This window comes from Anas acuta, chromosome Z (assembly GCF_963932015.1).
Source record: "Anas acuta chromosome Z, bAnaAcu1.1, whole genome shotgun sequence".
NCBI classification, from domain to species: Eukaryota; Metazoa; Chordata; class Aves; order Anseriformes; family Anatidae; genus Anas; species Anas acuta.
In genome coordinates, this window is record NC_089017.1 from 67,558,953 (window position 1) to 67,579,848 (window position 20,896).

Genomic DNA, 20,896 nt, shown 5'->3' on the forward strand with positions numbered 1-20,896 from the left:
ATCTTTCTGTTTAGGAATTTTATCGGGGGTATGTATCTAGATTGGGGTGTGTCTGTCTCTCTCACATCTGTAAAAATCTGCATCTGTGCAGATTGGTTCTGGGAGAGAGTCTCTTAAACCCGCTGCTTCTTCCAAAGCGTGTAACAGCTGGGAGTTTTGAAATGCTTATGTTAATTTTTGAAGTAAGACGTTTATGGTACTGCATAAGTGACCTATCATAGAATTGTCTGTGTTGGAAAAGACCTTCTCCAAGTCCAACCATCAGCCTGACCTGCTGAGTCCCATCACTAAGCCATGTCCCTTAGTGCTACATGTCTTTTAAATACCTCCAGGGATGGTCACACAACCACTTCTCTGAGCAGCCCATTTCAATGCTTGTAGAATTTCTGTCTTAATGTCCGATCTAAACATCCCCTGGTGCAGCTTGAGTCTGATTCCAAAGCTGAGCACAGCACTCGAGGTGTGGCCTCACCAGAGCAGAGCACAGGGGGACGATCCCCTCCCCGCTCCTGCTGGCTGCACTGCTCCTGACACAAGCCAGGATGCCGCTGGCCTTCTTGGCCACCTGGGCACACTGCTGGCTGCTGTTCAGGTGAGCATCAACCAGCACCCCCAGAGCCTTTCCTCTGCACAGCTTTCCAACCACTCTGCCCTAGTAGTGCTGCTATAAACTTAATTCGCTTTGTATTTAAAGGTCAAATCAGTTCTCAAACTTGTTAAAGAACACATCTAGAATAAGTTGTGTATATTTTCATGAAGTAATCTTATGGACCTGGTCTGGTGGGAGGTGTCCCTGCCCATGGCAGGGCGTTGGGACGGGGTGATCCTCAAGGTCTCTTCCAACCAAACCATCCAGTGGTTCTGTGACCTTGTAGTACTAAGTAGGGTTGTTATATCCGGAAATCAGGCAGGTCAGTAATATCTAGAAAGGAAGCAGAGAAGTGCATGCAAGAGCATCTGTGTCTGTGGCCACTGTTTCACAGGCCGACAGCTGAAAGCTTGCACCAGCGCCTCGCTTTGTACCATCCTTCCCCTCCTGAGCCCGTGTGATAAGCGGGGTTGCACAAACAAGCAGGCAAGACCCAAACCGCTCATCTGTCTTCCCGTTTTTTTTTTTTTTTTTTGTTTTTTTTTTTTAGGTTACTTTTGATCAAGATCAGTTTCCTGACCTGACGCTGAAGCAAGAAATGGGGCAGCCCGTGGGGGGGCTGCGTCTCCTCTTTGTGTCCCACTGGTCTGGCAGCAGGTGCAGGAGGGACCAGAGCCGATGTTCCCGTCTCCACCGGGCTACAGCACCTAAAAAAATAAATAAATAGATAACATAAAATAAGGGAAAAACGAAATAAATCGAGCCGGCTTTTGGCGGCCACCAGCTGGGGCTCTCCAGCCGGGGGGGCGGAGCGGCCCCGGCCGCGGCCCCTCCTCGGGGCGGCTCCGGCAGGGCCCGGCCGGGCTGATCCCAGCCGATCCCAGCCGATCCCAGCCGCCCTCACCCTGTCGCGACATGTCGTCGGCCGGCAGCCTGAGCAGCATGCAGCGCCTGGTGGAGCAGCTGAAGCTGGAGGCTGCGGTGGAGAGGATCAAGGTGAGCCCGGCAGGGAGGGCTCCGGGGGGGTGTTTTTTTTTTTTTTTTTTTTTTTTGGGGTGCCTCCGGAGCAGCTCCTCGTTAATTCTCCGCCAGGCTTCGCGGACAGCCTCCTCCTTCTCCCCTCCGGCCCGTGATGCTGCGACATGTCGCGACAGGCAGGTCCGGGCGGCGAGATGGGGAGCCGTGCCCGGCCGAGCCCGCAGGCTGCCAGACAAAGGCAGGCAGCCCCGGCACCCCCCCGGGGGCTGTTGGGTGTCTCTATTTTATTTTATTTTATTTTATTTTATTTTATTTTATTTTATTTTATTTTATTTTATTTTATTTTATTTTATTTTATTTTATTATTTCATTTCATTTTATTCTATTTTATTTTATTCTATTCTATTTCATTCTATTTTATTCCATTCTATTTTATTCTATTTTATTCTGTTTCCCACCCCAACCCACCCTGTCCCTGCCAGACCTCAGGGGCACACCATGCCCCCCCAGCCTCCTTGGGTTACTCCACCTGGGATCGCTCTGTGTAGGCACCAGATATCCAGGAGCCGGGCTCCTCCAGGCCAGGGATTTATCCTGGGCTTGTGCTGCAGGGCAGCCTGGCCTCGGCGAGGCTCCTCTTTCCCACAGCATCTCTCTGCTCTGCCCTGCGGACCTGCCTGCGTCTCCTGAGGGCTCCGAAATGCATCGTCTGGGTTGCTGGGTGCGTGGCGTAAAAGCAGGGAGGCAAACACCCAGCTGGTCCCCTCCGCACGGGTCGGCGTCGGCAGCCCCTGCGGTGGGAGCAAACATTGTTTTGGCTGCCCTGAATAACACAATGCGCGCCCAGAAGGAAGCTGGATATGAAAGGGGCTTTTAAAAATACACCCCATCCAGTTCCAGCGGCGATTTTGTTTACCCTGACAGCAAAAGAAGCAGACAGGAACAGTATTTTCAGAAAGAGGAAACCGTGTAGGAAAGAAGTGCCCCCACACGCCTTGCACGCGGGAGGCTGCTGCTGCCCTGGGACGAAACGTGGCAGAAAGCCTTGCACTAGAGGTGTGAGCAGGGGCACACACACACCGACGGGTGTGCAGAGCTGCCTGGGGTCTGTCCTGCTCTGGCACGGCCGCCAGGTTTGCACCTCTGGGTGGGTTTGGGGTCCTGGCCTCACTGCCTGGGGAAGGTGACGGCTTGCACCAAAAGCTCCTCATCCTCGTCTTCTTCTGTCCTTGACTCACTCTGCTCTCTGCGGCCTAACAGTTTGGACATAAAAGTCATTTTAATAAATGGTCCAAGGATACAAGAGTTCAAACATCAGCCCCAGGGAATGGAAAATCCTGCGGCCACAGTCCTGTTTTTTTACCATGAGGATGAACCCCATGGCACAGGCACCCCAGCCCTGTGTGTTTCCCTGGCTCCGCACGGGCACGGCCTTTTGTGTGTGCTTCACCAGGGCTTTGTGGATGCCCGTGCTGATTTATTCGGCATTTCAGACTTCAAGCACTGACTTGGCTGCTTCCCAGCTCCGCTTGACAGTGTTTCTTCGAGAGGAAATGCCTAATAGATGCTTGCGAACAAATTAGTTTCCTCTCTGGATTGTTTTTTTTTTAAAAAAAATTTTTTTTGTTGTTCTTTCCCTTCGCACAGGTCTCCCAGGCAGCTGCCGAGCTCCAGCAGTACTGCATGCAGAACGCCTGCAAGGACGCCTTGCTGGTGGGGGTGCCGGCGGGGAGCAATCCCTTCCGAGAGCCCCGGTCCTGCGCCCTGCTCTGAGACCAGGTAACAGCAGCACCGTGTCACCACGGCCCTGGCTGGAAAGTCACGCACTGGCAGCGACAGTGGGAGTTGTTTCAGTGTCAAGTTCCAGAAATTTTATTTTATTTTATTTTATTTTATTTTATTTTATTTTATTTTATTTTATTTTATTTTATTTTATTTTATTTTATTTTATTTTATTTTATTGTATTTTTTTTTCATTTGTGCACCTCTAGGGTCATTAGCAGCATCCAAAATAATAGAAGCTGCCCCTGTGCATTCAATGTATAGCCAGACAGAAAAACAATCCCGCACCCAGCTTGGAGAAGTAAGACAAAGCTGTGCTGCTCCTTGCGTGCGCCGCGATGACAAGCTGATAGCCTAGGCAAGAGCCTTATTAAAAATGCATTTGGTCTCCTGCATCGCGCCGCGCTTCCTTTGGTGGTGTCTGTCCTTAGGCTTTTTCTGTTGCTGTCGCTGATGCAGCACCAAAGCTGCTGGAGGCAGAGAGGAGCTGAGACAATCTGAGACAACATTTTCAGCCCAGGTCTAAAGGATAAGGTACTCCTGGCACTCTGTCTGCCCTGTTGCTCTGCATTGCTTGTACCTGCACAACAACCTGAGGGTGACCTTCCAGCACCGGCAGCCTCTGGTTTCCAGCTCTGCAGCTCTCTCTCGTGTCCCGCCTGTCTGTCACGGGGATGTGGTGGTCACAGGAGGGAGAAATGTCGTCCGTGGTAGTGGCTTTGGGCAGGATCATGTTTGGAAAACTGTACTTCTGCTTGGCAAGCAGGTGTGGAAGTAGGATATTCAGAAGGGGGTGCTCTTCTTTAAAATCAGGTCCTCCTAAAGAGCTGAAAAAGCTGCTGGAGAGAAAAAGCACTGGATTCTGTTATATCTTTAAGAATGCTATCGAAGCAAAATTGAATGTTTTCTCTAACATCAGAATTTGAACTAGAATGCAAAGCACTTGTAGGATGTTTCCCTTCCCGCTGCCAGGGTTCCCGAGTGCGCAGTTGCTTTTGGCCTCATTAATAGCACGGTTTTGATTGTTGCTACATAGCTTTGATAAAGCAGAAGTGAACCTGAAGAAAGGGAGCAACTGAGCCTGAACTATTCTTGCAGAAAAACTGGAGTAGGAAGAAGCACAAGCAGATATTCTTAATTTAGGTGCTGCCCTTTATTCTTCCTGAAAACAAGATAAAGTTGATGGTGAATGTTGCACGTGTTCTTCTGTTGTTAAAGCAGCCTTCCTACATTTGTTTTTTTTTTTTTGGGGGGGGGGTGATTTCTAGGGTTCAGTTTTGATTGCATCATCCAGACAGGATATGAGACACTTTTCCAAGTTTGACTTTGATGGTTTGATTTATGCTGGTTTTAGAAATGGATAGCAGAGCCTAACATGTAATTTTATCATTTTCTGCTAATTGATCAAAAGTCTAGGAAGGAATTTAGTTACATTACGATCCTAAAAATGAGAACAAAATTGAAAAAGCCAATACATAAATTTTATAATATTCAAGGATGCCAATGCCCAACGAAGGAAAGTGGTTATTCTCGTTTTCCCAGTGCAAAGAAGCTTTCATGTTTTAAATTTCTAAGAGAGATGCCTCAGATTAGGAAGACAGCATTTAATAACCCCTTTTTCCTTTTATAGGGAAGGTCATCGGAGAGCCTGCCTTCAAGCATGACATTAATAACTGCCTTTCCTTCTCAAGAAAAGTATCTCCGTGCCCTTACTTTTGTGTGGTTGAAGCAATCTCTTAGATATTTACCTGTTCGTTCTTGTGCACCCGTACCTCACTACCTTTTGCTAATGTTTTTACGTTTTTTTAATGTAACTAGCATTCTTTTCATAAAAGTCACCATTGTTACTACACTATACTAACTGTACAAATATTACTTGAGAAGTTTACATTTTAAAAAAGAAAAACGTGAATTTTTACCAAATTTCTTATTATTACCTTGGTAGGTTCTTATGCTGGAGTGATGGTAAAAGCTATTTGTATTTTCCAAAATAAAACATCAAAAAAAAAGAAACGAACTGTTAAAACATAAGAGTAAATGCCGTCAGTGTTAAAGACATGCTCTCAGCTGCAATTTTTACTTACAGAGCCCTGAAATCAGCTGTTTTCCTTCAAGTGGATCTAAATCCATAAATGACACCTCTTAGGATCTGCTTAACACAGTATGTGCTGCAGGCTTGGTTTCTAAGCTGTGGGTCTCGTAAAAGTCCTGATGTGTTTGGTACTTCTCATAACTTGTACTCATAAACATACTGCCTTGCTGGAATCTCATTGACATGTTTAAAATGTAGCCAGACTGACCCTAAAAGCACATCAGTATCCAAAGACAGTTGCATGCCTAATTTTCACGTTTTGAAGTACACAAAATTACCAAGTTCAGCAAGTAAAATACGCTTGGTCATTTGCCTTCGGTTTTTATAGAGCACTTTTACAAGGACAACTAATTTTTTTTACTAGGTTTTTCATTTTGTTTACTTTCTATTGTTTGTATTAATCTTCTAGAAGTTTGGAAATAAAATTCCTTTCCCTACTGGCTTTGATCTCATTGTTTAATTGCAAGGAAGGCCAAACTCATGAGTGAACTTTGAGGATATTTGGATTTTGCAGTGGGAGGGGAGGCTGCGGGCTGTTAGTGTTCTGGGGAGGAGAAAGTCACTGCTGGAGTTTTAGGAAATGTGCCTGGTTATTAGAAAAGTTGAATTTATACCTATTTATCATTTTTGTGGTAAATAGTAGCTACATTATCAGGCGTACTTGCAAATATTGAAGCTGTAAGGAAGAAGATGAACGGGGCTTTAAGTTGTCTGAGCATTTAATTTTCATTAATACTAACTGAAATGGGACAACAAATGCTCTCCTGGTAGTTCAGTCTGTGATAGAAAGTTCTCACACTTGCTGTCTGGCAGGGACACACTGAAATGAGAGTAATAATGCCGCCAATATGAATTGTGCCTCCAAGAGCAGAAGCAAAATGTTCTTCCTCAAGTGCCTTTCTTCACTCTGGCTTCCTTTTCATTGCAGGCTATTTGGCCGTGGCCGGCAGTGTTTCTTTTAGCACTTGACACAGGCACGTACTGCGGAAAGCTGGAGGAAATATCGCTGGTCTCATTTGCAGAGAGGTGGCCAGAGGCTCAGCCTGGGGTCAAAGCACTCAGATGAGTGGGACGGAAGAAACCCCTCTGGTTTCTTTTACCCCCTGCAATAAAACCTGCCCCCAGCACCAACATTTGTGTCGGTGCCAGCCTGTGACAGAGGAGCAGCACCGTGCAAGTGGATGCCAAGTGTGTTTTTGAGGCAGCCAAGGAAGCTCAGAGGAGCCCGGGCAGCTGCCTGCTGCTGTGGGCAGCAGAACAGGGCCTCTCTGAGCTCCTCGGTCAACAGGGCCTTGTCTCCAGCTGCAGGCATACAGAGGTCTGCACCGCAGCTCAGACAAGGCCAGGCGTTGTGTTTGTCTTCCCTGGCTGTAACAGGCGTCATCTGCAGCAGGGGGAACAACAGCAGCATCCTCTAATACCAGCCAAGATGGTCTTGGCTCTCCACATGCTGCCTGAAGGCCTTCATGGCTGCCTCACAGCTGAAAGAGGACCCACAGGATGCCCACAATAAAACAAATCAAGTGAACACATGGATCTGTACTACGCAGGGCCTAACACACGCCTTAAGGCCATGGTTTCTCACCCTCATCCCTCACAGCCCCATTAGCAAGGCTCTTCTCCCTCTAGAGGTGACACCTGCCAGGTTACCAAACCATTCAGGATTTGAGCCCAGCAATGAGCTCATCTGCCACTGGTGATTAGGAAATCACTCGTTCTCAGGCAAAAAGATGCAATAACAAAAATTCTGTAATGTTCCCCTGTCAGTCAATCTGGTTTGTCACCATGGTCTTGCCTTCCAGGATTCGGTTCTCTTAATAGGCTATTCATGTGGAGCAGTCAGTTACACATGTTTTAGGAAAAAAAAAAAAGAGCATTTGCATAGTACAGTACTAATTTTCCTCTACATGAAGCAGATTGGACTGGCGGGTGGGAACCTTACCTCTGACAGATCTGTCTCTGTGTACATAATCTGTGAATGACTGAGAGTCATAAACAAATAAGAGTACAAGCCAAGTGGCCATTGCAAGCCCTTTTTCTTATTTTCCACAATATTAGTAGCACCTAAGTGTACAGTAACACTTTGCTACCTAAAGGAAACTGATCACAGATAGCACTCGAATTTTCTTACTAATCAAATGTAGGTGGCACACGGTTTACCTTTGTTTTTATAGTGATGCACAGATTATCTGAGCAAGCCTGTAATGGACGTTCACATTGAAGTTCTGGTGTCAGCCTCTGTCTGTGTGAATGGCGGACATAAATACATAGCTAGGGAGTGGCCGCTATAATTTTCTCCACTGTGGTCATCCGTGACTGAGATTTTTGCAGAGCTGCACTCTTAAAAGGACAGATTCCTGGGCCTGGCAAACGGGGAGACAGTTCTGAAAAACAGAGCCAAATCCATGATGGAAAGAGACAGAAAATGGTTAGGTCAAGGGACCACAAAAATGGGCCAGAAATAGTAAGCAAACTGCAACTTTTATTTAAACTTTTCTCTTATTGTGGGCAAAGAGGGAAACACAGGCATGTTTGCAATTCCACAAAAAGGTCTTTATGCTACACATGAAAGATGTTTTTGAAGATCTCGTAAACAGTTTGGATGCAAATAATTTGAGGATATTACTCTGAACGAGAACAGCTCCTACTGCTGTCATCATAGCTTTTAGTTCTCAGTTAACAACCGGCACCCCCCCTTTTCTCTGGTAAGGCAAAGCCGGTCCCCTAAGATCTGGCTATACTTACTCAAATAGTGAGTATGCACTCAATGAAGACTCTGTGTCAAGGAAGTATTTTACTGCAAGCCTAAACCACAATTTTATATATATATATATATATACTTTTACTGAATTAAAACATTAAAAAAAAAGTGAATTTGAGAACTGAATCATCAGAACTGTGAGCTCCTGAACAGACAGTGACATTCTGGAGCTGGCAGACATTCCTCCACAAACCATGTATGCATTCCTGCAGCAGCACAGAGATACTTTCACTGCTCCCACACATATTTCCAGTTTTGTTGTCAAATCTTTTGATGGAAAGTGAGAGGCTGTGTGCTCTTTTTACCCTCTCTCTTCTGCAGCTTGCAAATTAGATGACTTTTTGGAATCTCTTACCCCTTCTAGTTGTAGCCTACAATTTCTGACGCAGGATTTTCTTCTCCCTACTCACAGATGTGCTGTAGCAGACTGAAAAGGCCAACAAATGGCCTCCACCAGGCACTAGGGTCACAGAGTTGTTCTCTGAATCAAATTATGAGAATCATAAATTTCAACATATCTTTCATGTTCAGTCCATAAAACAAGTGTGTCATTTCTTGAAGCTTGGTTATGACTAAAGCTGTTCTCAGGCTACGAAGGAACTTGTAGCATCACATGGCTCCAGAGGAGCTGTCAGAAGGAAAAAAGTGGAACATGAGTCCAAAGGACAAATATAGAGTCCCTGCTTTATGTGCAAGGAAGCTTTAAAACTCAGGAGCAGTCTTGAGATTCTGGCAAGTCTAGTCCAGCTGTAAGTGTGGAAGTCTACATGTTCAGGAAACAAACATAAGTCCCTTGAAAATTCTATGCACTTCAGTATCTGTTTGTTTTCACTCTTAATTTTTGTATAAATAACGTTAAAGTACCTTTATATGATTCATATAAACAAGCAGAGAAGCAGTAATTCTCCAGATTCAGGGAGCTAGTTTGTCTAGTAAGACTTAAAAAAAACATAGAAAAAAAAATCCTTAATTAGTAAAGATTCCTAAACCCTAATTTCTCTCTCAAAACGACAACGACAACAACAAAATGAATTTAATCTATTTCTCTTCAGAGTTTACAAATTTGAAAAAACAGTTGTAGTACACAATTCTCCACTCCATTCAAAAGAATTTAAGACGTGTTTGTCCATCACTTCTTCCAGGGACTCTTTCATACATCAGTCTCCTTTTCTTGATCCCTGGTACTTCTTCAAATCCTGAATCTGGTAAAGAAGTGGAAAGAAATTACATGTATGAGAAGCTATGAATACAACAGTTATGCAAACTTAACTGTTTTTTTTTTTTTTTTCAGAAGCAGTAACAGACTTTTTTTGTAGGAAAAAAAATACCAAATTAAATACATAAGGACTAACATTTACTACTGCTTACTATTATTGACCAATTTAATGCGTATTATCCTGCCATAGTAACACAGGACCACTTATACACAATCAACCTGCACTATGCTTAACCACAATATTTCAGTACAGATTTTCATACTTAATTCTATTTCATTAATATGACACCCAGTCCTATCCAGTAATAGTAAAAGTTAATTCTTTTTAACCAGAGATATAAATTGTTCCTGTTTCTAAGTTAAAAAAAGTTTCTTATATTCTTAAGATTCAAGTATTTTTTATAATAAGATATTTATAAAGTTACTTATTCAAAATAAATTCATGGAAGAAAATTCTATTTAGCCTTTGCAAAAAGTATTGCAAGAAAACTTTAACACTGATCAAGGAATTTCATCCACTTTTGTGGAAATACTGGTTTAGCATACTCGTATTGTTTGTGATTTAATAAACATTTTATCTGAAGACTACAGAAATACATGACAATTCCCAATGTGTCTTTCTTAATTTGACTCGGCAAACATTTCTTAAATTTTGGATTTCAGAAAGCTTTCATTGTATTTATTTTATTTATTTATTTATTTATTTTTGCATCACCATGTGCAGCTAATTAGCATACCCATATTTCCCTTGGTTAATGAATAATAAAGTAAAACACTAGTCCCAAAAGCTAACAAAAAAACATTTACCCTTTTTTGATTTGATTTAGCATTAAGTATGTATTTGCTCTATCAGGTGGGAGTGTTACAGAAAATGGATCAGCCAGAGAACCCAGTGTTTTCAAAATACTGTAACATGGTACCAGAAGAATCTGTTCTGATCTCTGCTGAAACTATTGTAATTAGAATTTGCAGTTATGAGTGCCATTTACAGATTACTTACTATCTAGCAACACTTCAGGTCACAGTTTTCATCCCAAGAGAGAGGCAAAAAGTCTGTTCACAATTTCTCTATGAGCATTTAATTTTCAAAGGCTGAAAATTAAAACCAGTTCACCATACCCAATTAACTTTTCCTCTGTTTACTACCAGAAATGCTGCAGGCAGCCATGAAACGTAGTGGTACCGATTAGTTACTTATGCTTTCATGAATGATCTAATCTAACCAGCCAAAGTATTTAGTACTGCACTGATACTGCTCTACCACTGAGAAGTTTAACTTTAGGTAGCAACAAAGAAAACATAGATTAAATTACCTGCACTAGGGTTTAGACACTTTAAGAAACTTAACTTTGTAGTTCTGAGGCATTTAGCATCTCACCTTTAAAGAAGCAGCAGAATTTTAAAAAGAAGTTATTTATATATGGGTATGTATATATATAACAAACACAGTGTGATATGGACTAATGATGGTTTCTTACTTTTAAAGCCCCACAGATACATACTATGCCTTATCAAAAATACTCCAGGCTAACTATATTTGAGAAAGTAAGCCAAAGATAAGAAAAGAAAAGGAACCCCTTGCCCCCGCCCCAGCCCCCCCCCCCCCAAACAAAACAAAACAAACAAAAAAAAAACACCAACTGAATTTTGCACGTAAGGACTGTACACACCTCCAGGGTAAACAAAGTTTAGAAGTACACACTAAACTATCTGAAGAAATATGCTTGGTAAAGATTTCAAGATAGAGGGTATAGCCCTGGAGACATTAGCTGTGAAAAATAATTTCAAGAATAAGGTAATCATATGCAACAAGCTTAGAAGTGTGCCAGAGTGAAATCTGTACTCCAGTAAAGCCAAAAGCAAAACACAGCCGTTAGCAGTATCTGAATGTCTAAACCTAATTTTGTCCTTTAGAGAAAATACTATGTAGTCTTTTTTTTTTTTTCCCCTTTTGTCCAAAACTATGGGAATGATTCTTTTGTAAACATATCTTTTAAAATGATTATAGTAAGGTTATTATGCAGATTTCACTGTCAAAGACAGAAGAGTCTGAAGCTTACAGAACTGTAGAATTACAATTTTCAGTATTTTACCAAGAAAAATTAGTGGCAGTGATACAATTATATACATGAACTTGCAGCCCAAAAAGTCAATTGACTCCTGAGTGGCGTCAAAAGAAGTGTGGGCAGCAAGGCAAGAGGTGATTGTCCCCCCCTCTGCTCCACCTTTGTGAGACCCCACGTGGAGCTTCGCATCCAGCTCTGGGGCACCCAGCTCAAGAAAGATGAGGACCTGTTAGAGCTGGTCCAGAAGAGGGCCATGAGGATGATCAGAGGGCTGGAGCACCTCTCCTTTGAAGAAAGGTGGAGAGAACTGGGGTTGCTTCAGCTGAAGAAGAGAGGACTCTAGCTCCCTAGACCTTGCTGAGGCCTCTCAGTTTTATCGGGGGGCTTACAGAAAAGATAGAGAGAGACTTCTTACAAGGGCGTGTAAAGATAAGAAAAGGGGTAGTGGTTTTTAACAGAAAGAGGCCAGATTTAGATAAGATATAGGGAAGCTCTTCACTCAGAGGGTGGTGAGGCCCTAGCACTGGTTGCCCAGAGAAGCTGTGGCTGCCCCACCCCTGGGGGTGCTCAAGGCCAGGCTGGATAGGGCTTTGGGCAACCTGGGCTGGTGGGAGGTGTCCCTGCCCATGGCAGGGGAGGGCTGGAGTTAGGTGGGCTTTAAGGTCCCTTCCAACCCAAACCAGTCTATGATTCCATCTTTTTATTTCTTAATGCTCAAAACTGACCAGAGATGCTTAGAAATGTTTTATTACTCAAAAATATATGTGCAAATTTTTTTTTTTTTTAAAGGAAACACATGAATGCTAGATTGAATGTAATAACCATTTAAAGAAAATATGATCTCTAGTTTTACTGATACTCCTGTTTCTAGTCAAGTTACATATAGAATTTCACGACATTCTGCTTGCTTTGTACATACCTGTTAATGTTTTTCCTTTTGTCCATAAGTATGGTGGACTTTGTTTTCTCTTTCCTGAAGATTCTGTGGCTAGGTGATGAAAATGCAGACTTTGAGGCACATCTGGATCAGCAAGGGAATCACAGGGAAAAGAATTAGGTGCAAATGAATCATATGTGCAGGTGGATGAAAAGCCATTCCATGGGGCCTCATCAATCACAATTTCTGGGCTCTTAAATGTCGTTTCTCTAAATTCTTCTAGAAAGCCCTTAGAGTTCTTGTGAGGTGCACAGTCAATGAAAGTTGCAAAGAAATCCTCTTTTTCAGAATTTTTTGAGGAATGATCAGAGCTGCAGTTGATCCTGCAAGGCTGTCTTTGAACATAAAAAGAATTCATAGCACCAGGATGAGTAAAACCTTCAGAGTCCTTCGGCATAACAAAGGAGTTCTGTTTTCTCCCTGTAACTACTTCTGAAGAACACGGTTTCTTTTGCATATAACTTGAAAGGTCAGAGTCAACAAGACTGTGATGATGATTCAGTGGAGGAACTATGGCTTCAGAATTCACATGAGGTGGTCCTGGCGGAGAGAAATGAAAAATTAGCTTACCTCTCTAAATTTTTCAGAAAAATTTGAATCCATTGAGCATTAAAATAAAGCCTGTCTTCTTAGAAGAACTGACCATTCAGTGGTTAGAACATAAATATTTTAATGTACCTAGACTTTCACTTGGTTTCAAGTACAATATATTTTGGTAGGAATTAAAGATATTACCTGTGCTAGTTTGTGCCTTAGCCAGCAGCTCTAAAGACTGATAATTTTGCTTACAATCTTGATAGAGTCTGTTAATGTTATTGCAGTTTTCTGGTGGTGATGCACCTTTCACTGCTGTTTTTAGAGGAGCAGCAGCATTTAGGCTGTACAAAGATGTCATGTCACTAAAATGCTGAAACAAAACAACAACAACAAAAAAGATATTCAAGTAGTGTTTATAGTGCATGTCCACACTGTCAAATATGGGAAAAAAAAAACCATACACAAATCTGTTGTTAGGATTCTAAGGTTTATGTATAATTTGTTGTTTACTGGGAAGAAAGAAAGAAAAAACACTTGAGTACAGAAAGAGAGGCACTTAAGATAAACAATGAGCCACCAATCTTAAATCTATAAACAGACTAAGTAATAAACAGCATGTCAATTGAAACACAAGAAAATCAATATCTTAGTGTACTGTACTCTCTTTCATCAGTCCAAGACTGCAAGAGGTATTGTCTGTGATAGATGGCTGCATATCATACATCATGGACAAAATTAAACTGACAAGAAGTTTTTTAGTCAGTAAACACTGCTTTGCACATACACTGTTATTACTATAACATGCATAAGTTGATATTCAGTGCCCAAGTATCTGTTCTCTTGCTCTTTCACCTTAATTGAATGCTCCTGATTCAGGAAGGAAGCCTGTCCTCCCTTTTTCTTGACCGATAAAAGCCGTGCATTTCTAATCTAATTAGCTGACTATAGCCATTCTATAATTCTTCTAGACTTGGCCCAGCTGAAACAGTAGGAATAAACAATTCCAACTGAGGAAGGCAGGAAGGAAGGAAAACTGTCCTGAAAACACTTAATTGGAAAACATTTCTTATTTTAGGGAAACATACAGGCTTTTATGCTCATGGGATACTTGAAATGAGGACACTTAGAAAGAAAGTGGATTAATTTTTTCCCCACTTTATTTTCCAGAGTACTTTTTCAGTTAAGGAATTTTTCCAGTTTTAATGATCTTCACACGAATATAACTCAACAAAATCTGCTGAGAATTTGCTGATGTGACAATTTAGATATGAATGATACACTAAAGTTGTGAGAGCAATAAAATGTTATTTCATTAATTTTTAAACAAAACCAGCAAATTAAGCATGTAACTTCAAATTAAAAAAAAAGAAAGTATTGTAACAGTGAAAACAGACTGAGCTAATACATAAATTAATTTTGACTAACCTTTAAAACTTTTTTTGGAACCTCAGGCAGGAGCTCCTGAAGTTGAACAAAACTCTCAAGAAACAGCCTACTCAAAGAAAATCCCTTCTTTAACATAAACTGAGCAACCAGAGGGTTGATACATGGAAAAGCAAGCAGGTATTTCTCCATCTGAAAATGGAAATAATTTTGTCAGATTAATATCTGATAAACTTTTTTTTTCCTGTCTTTACAGAATAGCATCCCTATGAAAAGGTCATATGGTATATCATAGAATTAGAGCTCTGAATCAGTGCAATTTTAGATAGGTGTTTCATACCTACTATGTAATTTTTATTATTTTTCTATTGATATAACAGCGTATAGTTCTTGTAAGAGAATTATTTTTGCACCAGAGTTTGATAAAAAGGAAGAACAGTCAAAATTGTTTCTATAATTAAGATGAAAGCAGTGAATCACGTAAACTACATTTCCAAACACATTATCAGATTTACTCTTTATTCTGTTTTGAAGACTATTACCTGGGTCAAAATAAAGTGGCAAAGATATTTTTTTCTACAAAAGATACATTTATAAACAGCAATGAGGCAGGTGCCAAAAGCAGGAATTACTAGGTGGAGGTTGAATGTGATACACAGGGCAGTGAGTTGAAAGCTGTAACATTTTAAGAATGTCAGCTTCCAGTTTCTGACATTTGTAAAGCTCTGCGCTCAACAGGTCAGAATCTAATGCCTTTAAGAGAGATGAAATATAATCAATGACTCCTCTCTCTCTCTCTCTCTCTCTCTTTTTTTTTTTTTTATTAAACACTTGAAAGGCCATGTCAATATCTGAGCCATCCAATGCTTCCGGATGTTTCAAAAGCTAAAATGTATCTTGAGTTCAAAGCTTCCATTTAAAATGACTAAATCCATATATTTAATTTGAAAACCTTAATATACATGTTAAAGAACATCAATATTTAAATGTGATCAATGGACATGGTCCAGCATTTACTGTATAAATATATAAATCAACTACTGCACACTAAATTAAGCACATTTCTACTATCTTGTGCTAAAGCAAGTCTGAAGCAACTTCATTGATGTCAGTAAGGGACAGCATTGATGAATTTGGTTTCCTGTCCAAGCGAGCCACATAATTTTTCACAGTTTGGATAGTTTTTCAAATTTAGTGCCTAGAACTGTAGAGCTTTACACATTAATATACAGATATACAGGATAAACATCTCCAATGGTTAATTATGAAGGCACAGGAATAGTCCAAGTTTCCCCATAGTTGTGCTGACAAGGATGGCTGAAGCATTACACACATAAATATATAGCATGCGTCTATCCATCTATCTACAATACATATACATATATAACATAAAATGCTTATTTTAATAATATATTTTAACAAAACAGCACGAACATCCCACCTAGAAATGAGTCTGAGAAACAGGAAGAAAACAGTGTAATTTATCAGAAAGATAAGCAAACCTCAGAAGGCAAAACAGAAAGCCAGGATTTGTCCAACCACTCAGGAGGGCTGATACTAGATGCCATTAAAATGTTGTCAGCAATCTGACGAATTAACAGTGCTGCCTCTTCAATCCCTGGCATAAGAAATACCTAGAAGTGATACATAATATTTTGGTTATTTTGGCTAAAAGTTGTGTGAAGAAATTCCAAATGTCTTAATTTATTACAATAGTTAGCAAATGGGAAAGATGAAAGGTGACCCTAAGCACAATACCTGGTAATGTGGAGTAACAAAACGTGATCCAAGCTCATCATATGGGTGGAAGTTCAACCTCTGACCACAAACCCAGTTCCAAATTACACTTACAAATCCTATGTAAGTGAGGTTTAGTTGCTTCTATAGGTCTCTTATTAATTATATGTTATTACATTTATGGGTACAATTTTCTAATAAAACAGGTAAGTTTGAGATGCTTAAAATAGTTTAAGAAGATAGGGTTATATAACCTTTTGAAGGTGTATGTAATTTTAAATGAACTGTCTATTACTGTCCATGGATTGAAAGAAGCTGTGTCTTCCCTTGAACTTTCATTTAACCAGATAATTTTGAAACAAACATGTGCAAAAACATTCTAAAAATTTATCAAATAAGATGTTACCGCATGCAAAAGAATCAGGTTACAAACAACAACTTGGTATGACATGAAACTTTTGGCCCGTGATTTTTAAATGTGAATTATTCCAGATACTGCACTTATTGAACCATAAAGAAAAAAAAAGGTAATTGATATTGTCACATAATAAAAAAAGAGGCAAGCAAGCTGACATAGCAGCATAAATGAAAGCTTTCTTTTCTACTACATCATTAACAATGTTAATCTGAAACTTCAAATTAAGGCATAAACAGGACTAATACACATTCTCAATATTTATAAAATTCAACTTACAACTTTACTTCTTCACTCCTAGTAGTAAAAATACTATCCAGATTCCATCTGAATCCAAATTCAGCTTGTACCGGAGTCAACCAGAGTTTTTTTTCCCACTGAGTTTTTGGAGTCAACCAGAGTTTTTCTCCCTTCAGGAGTACTGAATTAAAGTCCTCTATATTATTTTCTCTAATATTGAATTATTTCATGCTTTTGATGTACAATGCATACTTTGCTAAACACTTTGGAAATATCACACAGTGAAAATTAAAATACCAAAAAAATTACCTTCACTTCAAAGTCTTCTGACTTTTGTGTTAATTCAATCAGCGTTGCATAAATAATTACCAGGTTAAGCAGAGTATCTCCCCTGAGACTGTACCTGTAAAAACAGTTCATTGGGCCAATAATATTTAATATGCACATGTAATAGCTGCAAAGTATTTGTTCGCTGTGTTAATAAATGTCTCATTTCCTGGAATTCAGAGTACAGTTCCCTCAACATTATCATCTGTGAAAAGATAATTAGGACACATTAAGTGACTGAGTGCTGAAGGATGCATTGTAAGGAAGAAAATGGAGTCAGCTTACAGGAAAGAAAGCCTGGCCTGAAGCACAGAATTGAACCAGGGTCGGTCACTGGAGAAAAATCATACAGAGGGGAAAGATGATGCAAGGAAAATTTACCACTTGGTCAAAGAAAAAGTCTCACAATAGTTAACAAAGGACTGCTTATGATCTATATCGATAAAAGTACCACTTCCAGAGCAAAAAACCTACTGATGGATTGGAAGTACACCTGAAGAATGTCTCCCTGTTGGAAATGATGTACAGGGATGCCAAGGCAGAAGTAATTCATAAATGTGTATTTGTAGGTATTAATTTACTTCAAACACTTAAAAAGAATAGTTCCAGTAGTTAAATATACTTAATCCTGTGAAATTTTTGGACCTATTGATTTTAAATGTTAACATTCATGTTAACATTACCTGCATCAAAATCTCTTATTTTATTACAAACATTTCTTCAATTTCTTTACCTCTTGTGTAGGACTAATAACAACTTAACATATGAAGAACCATCTTTGCTGACTTTTTTAGGGCCTCATTTGAATTATTTTAGCAGAGGAAATGACAACACTGTAACAAAGCAGTATGTCTAAAGCACATTAGAAATACAAACTCACAATATTCAGATTCCTTCAAGAGAAGGGTGGCCCCACAGATTAATTCAAAAACAAAGATTACTAGCTTGTTCTAGTATTCACCTTTCTTTAATGATAACTTTCTTTTAAAAATACCAAGATAACAAAATAATGTATTAACTTACTCTAAACTCAGTCTTTCTCTGGAATAGAAAACAACCCAGCAGCACGTATATTGGAGTGATAATGCTGTCAGCTTCAATATTACATTCTCACAGGATTTCTCGTAATTTAATTCATCCATATTCTACCATAAAATTAACATAAAAAGTAAAACATAAACAAACTTACTACCATGGCTGTCATAAGCTTTTAGTATGCACTGCTGTATTATGCAGAAGTGAAATCAAACATGGTTACAAGTAAATAATAGAAGTATCAGTGACCTATCTGTCAGTCAAAAAAAAAAAGGGTTATATTCCCAAATTTTATTTTGTGTGACCTTTGAAAAACTGATTCACTGCTTCATGCCTTTTTTCCCTCCTGTAAAAAGGAGATGCTACTACTGATTTTGTAGGGTGTCCTAAGATTTTTGGGAGTTTTAACAAAGCATATTATACCTGCACTTAATTTGTATAGTAAAGCATTGCTAGTTACAGAAGCATTTGCAGTAGTAGCATGTAGGAACATCTATCTGTATTTGCAGATATCCATCTGCAGTTCTATTTGATTATTTTATTCTTTATCACTAACAGTTCTTCTACCTGTAAAGTCACCTGTCTTCGTATGTAATAGAATTGATGTACTATGCTGTCATCTAAATTATTACTTTTTATAAAATGTAGAGCAAATTATTCTTTAGACTAATTCAGATAACTATTGGTAATGGGAGAAATTTACATGCAACATGGTAGGAGGATAAAGTCACACACATATATTTAATTGGTTATTACAATATTCCTGTATACAAGCTTACTATGATCTATGCATCTTTTAACCATGTCTAGTACAATCCGATCTGAGGTGTAATGTGACACTTCTATGGAAAAAAAAAATAAAGAAAAAAAGTAGGTACAGATGGGAACATTTTAAACCAGTCAGACTGGTGCACACGGAATTTTGGAGCTAATGAATTCGGAAATAACTTGTGTCATGAGACAATGCATGAATTTGATATGATTAAGAGGAACAAAAGATATTTGAGAACAGTGCAGACACGGCCTTGAAGCAATATAAGACATTAAAGAATTTGGACATACTAGTTTCCTTTTGTACCTGCAAAAAAATAGCAGTGCGTTCATCTATTGTCAACACAACATATCGATCTGTGTCTCCAAATAGCCTCAAGGAGTGACTGCAGCTTCTTTCAACAAAGGTAATGCTGTAACTGAACAAGTCAAAATCTGATCTTAAACCTCGGTTAAGTAAAATAATGAGATTTTCTTAAAGGAAACGAATAACAAATTTCTTAATATAATTTTTATAATTTTTTTTTTTTTTTTTTTACATACCATGACCTTTTAAATATGCTCAAGTTAACTTTGAGGCACATTCAAAGAATAAACATCAATGTAGCAGTGACATATTGAAATACTACTAGATTAATTCAATTGCATTTTTAACTGCATGGAATATGACCTTGCTAAAAAGATCTTGAACTTGTCAAAAACTATGTAATACAGAAATTAAGATAAAAAAACAAGCAAATATATACTTGCATTGAAGTTTCTGGAATAACAATTAAAATCTCCTGATCTTCTTTTGGAGTAATTAAGTGTATATCGCTTTTCTTTTCTTTCTTCCACAATTGTGCAGCACAGGGAAAGCAAGTTGAGTGAAAGATCCCTGACTGCCATTTGAATTATCCTATTTTTTTTCTAAGTGAAAGCAAACTGCCAGCAGCAAAGCATCCCTTCATCAGCTGTGCTAGGGAAGACTCATTGAATTAGCATCACATGCTTAGAGCTTTAGAAGAGTCTTGGCTGACTAAGGGAGAAGTTGAGAACAAACAACAGTCACACTACTTGGTCTCATCCCTGGGAAATACAAGGGACCTAAACCTGAATCTGCCAGCAGTAAGTCTCCTAGAGACTTTTGTGGACTGTGTATTCAGTCTTGAACAACCACAAAAAGAGTGACCTGTAAGCATCTCAGACAAAGAGCTATGAGCTCTGTTGTTTCAATTGATTTATCTATTTATTTCCTTGGTGCTAAGATCTAGTGGGAAAATACCGAAAAGCAGCTCCTATTATTTAGCTTATGGTCAGGCTGAACAGTGAATCTGAACAGGTCAGTGTATGTCAAAAAGCAGATGTCAAATTGAATATTCAAATTTTAAACATCAAAAAATTCTTTTTATTATTCTTTGCCTGCTAAGCTGCAGTTGCAGCTCTAAAATGCCTTCACAGCTGACTCTAGGATCCAAACCGGCAAGTCTCTTCGGCAGCATGGTGAAATCAACTATACGTATCTCTGGCACTTGGTTTAAAAGTTGACACTGCTGTCTCCTATTTCTTTCTTCTCCCCCTTTTCTCCCCTTGTGATAGAAGATACTTTTAATAGATACTTATTATGAGAAAAAGCAAAATGCAAGAAAATGTTGTCCAAAAAAAATAATCCACATGCATAATGATTTACAAACTTGCATATGTTTGTACAGGCTGAAGTTACTCAAGATTTAGTGACTATTAAGCTTTAGTTTTTACAAATACTTTTTAAAATTTAGCTTGTTCCAAAAACTGTGATGCATCATAAAACGAAATGAAATTTTTACTTTTTTCCACAGCTCTGGTACTTAACAACCTCCCCCCCCCCCCCCCCCCCCAGTCACAAAGCAGTTTATACAAAGAATTAAATACAAAGTCTTCAAAGCACAAAGAAAGAGTGAAGCAAAAAATGTTTTGTGATAACACTGTGACTTTCAGGGAAAAGTAGACAACTTAAAAAGTTGTTTTAATCAAAAGTTCCAGCTCATCATTAAAATTAACCAATCAGCCAA

The 20,896-nt window shown here is 39.4% G+C and overlaps 2 protein-coding genes across 2 annotated transcripts in view; one reads left to right on the top strand and one right to left on the bottom strand.

The window, feature by feature from the left end:
• The first annotated feature begins 1,420 nt into the window (after positions 1 to 1,420).
• GNG10 (G protein subunit gamma 10) lies at positions 1,421 to 5,883 on the top strand. Its single transcript, XM_068666787.1, has 3 exons — positions 1,421 to 1,585; positions 3,215 to 3,346; positions 4,980 to 5,883. Exons 1-2 carry the CDS (start codon positions 1,505 to 1,507, stop codon positions 3,338 to 3,340), a joined length of 207 nt encoding a protein of 68 aa, XP_068522888.1. The 5' UTR covers positions 1,421 to 1,504; the 3' UTR covers positions 3,341 to 3,346; positions 4,980 to 5,883.
• A 2,020-nt stretch (positions 5,884 to 7,903) lies between these two features.
• The window catches only part of SHOC1 (shortage in chiasmata 1), a 47,146-nt gene continuing 34,153 nt past the window's right edge, over positions 7,904 to 20,896 (bottom strand). Inside the window, exons 21-26 of the mRNA XM_068667225.1 lie at positions 17,043 to 17,136; positions 15,844 to 15,975; positions 14,384 to 14,533; positions 13,157 to 13,328; positions 12,404 to 12,961; positions 7,904 to 9,404 (exon numbers count right to left, since the gene is read on the bottom strand). Of these exons, the coding sequence (XP_068523326.1) occupies positions 9,304 to 9,404; positions 12,404 to 12,961; positions 13,157 to 13,328; positions 14,384 to 14,533; positions 15,844 to 15,975; positions 17,043 to 17,136 (1,207 nt within the window). The 3' untranslated portion in view covers positions 7,904 to 9,303. The remainder of the gene's footprint in view (positions 9,405 to 12,403; positions 12,962 to 13,156; positions 13,329 to 14,383; positions 14,534 to 15,843; positions 15,976 to 17,042; positions 17,137 to 20,896) is intronic.